Source organism: Petaurus breviceps, unplaced genomic scaffold (assembly GCF_028583685.1).
Source record: "Petaurus breviceps papuanus isolate PSGF00001 unplaced genomic scaffold, PetGlider_PUasm1.0 188, whole genome shotgun sequence".
Taxonomy (NCBI): Eukaryota; Metazoa; Chordata; class Mammalia; order Diprotodontia; family Petauridae; genus Petaurus; species Petaurus breviceps.
This window is the reverse complement of record NW_027185804.1, coordinates 24,303,203-24,309,202: the sequence shown is the minus strand read 5'-3', so window position 1 is coordinate 24,309,202 and position 6,000 is coordinate 24,303,203. Positions and strand designations below refer to the sequence as shown.

The 6,000-nt window shown below is 42.2% G+C and overlaps 1 protein-coding gene across 4 annotated transcripts in view; it reads right to left on the bottom strand.

The window, feature by feature from the left end:
- The window catches only part of EHF (ETS homologous factor), a 75,719-nt gene that overhangs the window by 6,870 nt on the left and 62,849 nt on the right, over positions 1-6,000 (bottom strand). For all 4 annotated transcript variants that reach the window (XM_069091401.1, XM_069091399.1, XM_069091402.1 and 1 more), the window contains one exon: positions 2,457-2,516. In XM_069091401.1, the coding sequence (XP_068947502.1) occupies positions 2,457-2,516 (60 nt within the window). The remainder of the gene's footprint in view (positions 1-2,456; positions 2,517-6,000) is intronic.

The following is a 6,000-nucleotide window of genomic DNA, read 5'->3' as shown; positions in this document are numbered from 1 at the left end:
AGGAAAGAAGGAAGGGAGGAAGGAAGGGAGGAAGGGAGGAAGGAAGGGAGGAAGGAAGGAAGGAAGGAAGGAAGGAGGAAAGAAGGAAAGAAATAAAGAAAGGAGAGAAAGAGAGACAGAGACAGAATGGTAGAGTCAGGGAGAGAGAAAGAGAAAGGAAGGAGGGAAGGAGGGAAGGAAGGAAGGAAGGAAGGAAGGAAGGAAGGAAGGAAGGAAGGAAGGAAGGAAGGAAGGAAGGAAGGAAGGAAGGAAGGAGGAAAGAAGGAAAGAAATAAAGAAAGGAGAGAAAGAGAGAAAGGAAGGGGGAAGGGAGGAAGAAAGGAGAAAAGGAAGAGAGGAAGGAAGGAAGACCATTTATCTTCAAATCCCTCTTCATACCCTCCTCTTAAGAGTTTTCAGGAGAACCCCAAAGAAGTGACTGTTTTGGCATTTCTTTGCATTTCCAGTACTTATGTTTTTCCAGTACTTATGATTGAAAAGTAAATTCTTAGTGAATAATTGTTGACTGGCTAACTCTAGGTGCCCCGAAAGTCTCACTTGCTGGACAACTTTCTTTAAATGCTACATGGCTAAGTGTTTGGGAAAGAGTTAATACTGTTTAGCTAAGGGAAATGACCAGGGAAAAGAAGAGCCAGTTGGCCCCAAAATATCACCCCACAAAAGGTGGGAACCTTTCCCAATATGTGTTGCTTTTTTTTTTTTTGATTGAGAGTAGCCAGGGCAGTTAGGTGGCACAGTGCTCTGGAGGTAGATGGACCTGAGTTCAAATGTGACCTCAGACCCTTACTAGCTGTCTTACCCTAGGGAATCCACTCAAGCCCAGTTGCCTCAACAACAACAACAAAAATGAGGGAGCCAAGGAGGCAACATTAATCTACAAATAAGTACTATTCTTGGTCACTGGGCAGGTGACCAAAAGGACCTTTCACCCCAGCTCCTCAATAACATCTCAAGAGCAGTGTTTCTACAGCCCTTTAGGGCAACACAGCGGGGAGCATGCTTTATATAAAGTCAAAGAATCTGGGTTCAGATTCCAGCTCTCCTTTTTACTATTTATCCTAAATCTGTCATCCTAAGTCATGTTACCTCTCTGGGTTTCAGTTCTCTCTCATTTGTAATACAAAGCACTGGATAATGTGTCCTTTAAGGACCCCCAAGTCAGGTCCAAACCTATGATCTGTGATCCATTATCTCATTTACTACTCAAAACAAATTTGGGTCAATGGTGATGGAAATATCATTATCCTCATTTTATAGATAAGGAAACTGAGGCTCAAGATGGTAAAGCAACTCACTCAAGGTCACACAGTCAGTAAGTGGCAGAGTCATTACTAGCTTCTGTATTAAAGATTGAGTTTGTAAATAAGACTGAACCAGTTATGTCTAACTCTTCGTGACCCCATTTGGGTTTTCTTGGCAAAGATACTGGGATGGCTCATTATTTCCTTCCCTAGTCCATCTTATAGATGAGGCAAACAGTTGAAATCTTGTCTCTGTTATTTACTATCTGTGTGATTTGGGGAAAACCATACAATAGCTGTGTTGGAGAATATTCAACTTCTTTGGCAATTAGAACACTCCAGAAGGTTGCCTTGGGAAGTAGAGGGCTCCTCTTTACTAGATGCTTTCAAACAGACATTGGACACCCACTTGCCAAGAATGTTGAAGAGGGGATTCTTTTGACCGTGATACGGCCCCTAAGGTCTCAGCCTCTAAAACTAGGTCATTCCACTTAGGGGAACCTCAGGCTCCTTCTTGGTAAAAATGAGACAATTAGCACACCCAGTCAGTATTACAGCTCACCTCACAAACCTATGCCCAACTTCTCTTGGGCAATGGAGTGCTTTCTTTGTTCTCCAGTGATAATGTCAACCTACCTATACATTTATCCCATCATCATTCCACCTATTTCATTCATTCAATTAATATTTATTAGTGCCTACCATGTATAATTTTAGGGAGAGATTAAAAAAAATTCATTTAATCAATCATCAGACCTTTATATATGATTTACTATATGCTGGGCATTATGAGTCCAGATACAAAAGTGAAACAGTCTTAACCTCAAAGTGTTTATATTCTACTGATCTAAATACGTAGCCCTTTCAGTCTAGAATGCAGCTAAGCCAAACACAGACAAGTGTGATATACAATATTCTGTGATTATGTGCTTCAGAGCAGTGAGGAACAGAGGATTCCGTGAGGCCAGAAAGGGATGTTTACCAATCTCAGGCATCAGAATAGGCTTCATTTATGTCAAGAGTGTCTGAGTTGGGCATTAGAAGACAAAAGGAAGACAGAAATAGGAGTAAGCAAAGGCCTCAAAGAGAGGTCTATTAGGGGAAGAGAGAGTGGTCCAGTTGGGGAAGGGCATGTTGTACACAGATGCATAGAATTTCGGGTGACACCAGGCTCTGGAGGGTCTTGAATGCTGTCAGAGATGGGGGACCACTTACTGTGTTTTTTGGTGTGAGATTTGGCCGGATGTTCCTGCTCCTTTTTCAGCTCAGGTGAATCTGCTCAGGATAAACAAGAGAATAGACTTAGGTCACATACTCTGCACCATTCTTTTTCATTTTAATGATACAAAAATGCAAATGCCTGTTATAAAGAGAGACACCTTTCAAACAGGGACAGATCCTTTCTTCTTTTTCTGGCATGCAAAGTTATATTTTAATCAGCCTGACAAAGGAACCATTGATGGGATTTGAGTGACTACAGAAACATATAGATTAGTTTAACAAAGGAATGACTCATTGTGGGCCTGGTGCCTGTCACCAATGGGGGAAAAATAAAAGACAGAGGCACAACTGAAATCAAGTTAAAACTGTAAAATTGAGAGGCAGAATTGGAGGTATCTTATGTGTTTGTCTGTGGGGTTTTATATTATAGGGATATTTAGGGAGACTGTACAAAGAACAAGTATAATAACTACCTCAACGCTGAACTCCACCCCCTCCCAACCCATTTTCGTAGAGCACTCCCTCAAATAAAAAATAATCCCTAAACTGGCCCTATCAAGAAAAGTGCTACTGAGGAATGGCTGTTAAGATTTGGAACCAGAGCAACTGCCACTCAAGGGCTGTGTGACCTTGGGCAGGTCTCTTCAAGTCTCTGGGCCTCATTGGACTAGATGCCCCTGAGGTTCCTTCTCCTCTAAATCTTAGGATGCTACACAGACTTTCCTTCTACAGTCCCTCAAAAGGACAGTCCAATGATGGTCATTGGCTATTTGCCAGATTTCATTCCCCTGAAACCAAGAATCCATCCCTCTTCCCATTAAGGGACTGACGAATTCTGGGCCACTTCTCACAGACCAGTCTACCTGATTGGGCTTCTCTCTACACAAGGCTTTAAGTGGTTCCCACAAAGGCCCTGGGCAAACTAACATGAGTCAGATGGGAAGGGGTGAAAATTTGTCAAGACATTATGCCAATTTCTCATACTTGTACACCTCTTTATGTCATTCTATCTGGTCCTCACAACAACCATGAGAGGTCAAAGCTATGACTGATCCTAATTTTTTTTTCCAGTTTTATATAGTACTGATCCCAATTTACAGGTACAAAAACCGAGGCTCAGTAAGGTTATTACTCACCCAGGATCATATAGCTACTAAGAATCTAAACTGTAGTGTTCCTGGTCCCTATTATAACTCTGAATCCAGTCCTTCACTCATGTGTTGCCTAGATGTCTCTTCAAAGCATTGAGGTAAAGGTGGCTTCTTGAAGGCCGTGCCAACCTGAAGGAGTGCAAATTTAAGCGGGTCCTGATGCAGTGAGTCCCCCATCGGAGGGCCAGCCAAGTTCGGGTGAGAGGGTCAACTACCTGCCAAGTCTCTTTTTGGAAAGCAGGAACTTAAGAAGAACCAAGGCCTGGGACTTAAGACAGCAACATGGGCCTCCTTGCTGCTCCCCACACAAGATACCACACGTCCAAACTCTGGGCATTTTCACTGGCTGTTCTATCTGCTTGTCTCAGCCTCAGACTAAATTTAGCCCGAGCTAAATCCCATCTTCTAACAGAAACCTTTCTACTCCCTCCTTAATGCTAATGTCTTCCTTTTCTGTTGTTTACTTCCAGTTTTTCCTGTATGTATCTTATTTGTAAATGGCTGTTTGCACAGTTGTCTTCCCCATTAGACTGTAAACTCCTTGAGGGGGAGGATTATCTTTCGTTTCATTTGGGTTTTGGCCTTTGAAAAATGTATCTCCATTACTTAACACAGTGCCTGGAACATGATAGGGACTTAATAAATGCTTATTGGCTTGACTTTATATGTCCAGCATATGGTCTGGGTGACTGAAGAAATTCTAACCAGATAGAAATCTGGCCCTTTGGAAATATAAGCAAAAGTCACATGATCAACAGATTTAGAGCTGGGAGGTGCCTCAGAAATTATCTAGTCCAATCCTCTCATTTTCCAGGTAGGTGAAATAAATGCCTGGCAATTGAAAAAAAAAGTCACTTAAAAATATACATTTTTGTAGATGGGCAATATGTGAATTTGTCTTCCTTGATGATCTATATTGCTTATAGGGATTTCCTTTTTTTTTTCCAAGGGGATGGGGGTAGATGGGGAGAGAAAATAAGTACTTTATGAATGAAAAAAGTAAAATTTAATACAGCTAGGTGGTTATTGAACAATGGGACTGGAGTCAGGAAGATCTCAGTTCAAGTCTGAACTGAGGTACTTACTAGCTGTGTGACCCTGGGGCAAGTCACTTAACCCTTATTTGCCTCAGTTCCTCATCTGTAAAATAGGGACACACCGGAGAAGGACATGGCAAGCCACTCCAGTATTTTTACCATGGGTCATATAGAGTCAGACACAACTGAACAACAAAATGGGGATAATAGCACCTGCCTCCCAGGTTGTTGTAAGGATGAAATGAGATAACATATGTAAAGTAGGGTTTGAACCTATGTCCTCTGACTGCAAACTCTCTGTCCCTTACCATGACATCTAATGAGGTCCACACAGCTAACTCCCTTGCCTTCTTTGCCCCCACCAAGATCAGTTGGTTTCTCTTGCATATGCAAAGGCTAATTAATTCCCAGGAAAATCAAAGAGCCCTCCATTGCCCTCTCTGCCGGGCAGGAGGTAGCAGGGCGAGGGAGATTGCAACATACCCCACAGCAGGATGTGACAAGTGTCGCAACTGCCTTGGCACTGCCCCATTGACACAGAGTGATACATCATGGTGACAGGTCAATGCTGCTCCCTAGACAAAGAGACGTGGTAACCCAGAGAGCAGTGTGTGGCAACAGGAGCTTTCTAATGGCGCCCAAGAGGGATGCACTGAAAGCCTTTCAGAGACAGGGCTGGGCTCAGGAAAAAGACTTCTCCCCTCAATGGCCCACACATTCCATGGCTTCTGCGTAAAGGCTGAAAGGTTTGGGGGTTAGCCAGAGTCAGGAAGATACAGGCTCAAATACAGCTTCCGCTGCTTACTTGCTAAATGATCCCAGGTGAGTCCTATTAAGCTCTTTAAAACTGAGTTCTCCTTACTAGGTGTGTGACCCTGGGCAAATGACAACGTCAATTGCCTCACTAAAGAAATAAAAAGTTAATTAATTAAAAAATAAAACTCAGATGTCTCAGTAAAATGGAGGAAATGGTATCTATAGTATCTGCCTGTAGTTATGCACACGTCTACATAAAATGCTTTCTAAACCATAAGCACTATATAAAATTCAGTTATTAAAGTAATGTTATAGACCACAAGGACAAAGTTTTTTCTGGCTATGTCAGTTCTTCTGTCATGAGGTTTAACTTTCACAGGATCCAGGTTCAAATCCCTATTCTGATGCTTACTACCCTTGAGACCATGAATAAGTGACTTGTGCCTCAGTTTCCTCATCTGTAAAAAGAGAGGATTGACAAAGATCAAAGAAAGAGGAAAAGGACCCCTATGTACAAAAATACAGCAGCTCTTTTTGTGGCATCAAAGAACTAGAAATAAGGGGGAGGGAGGTTGCCTATTAGTTGGGAAATAT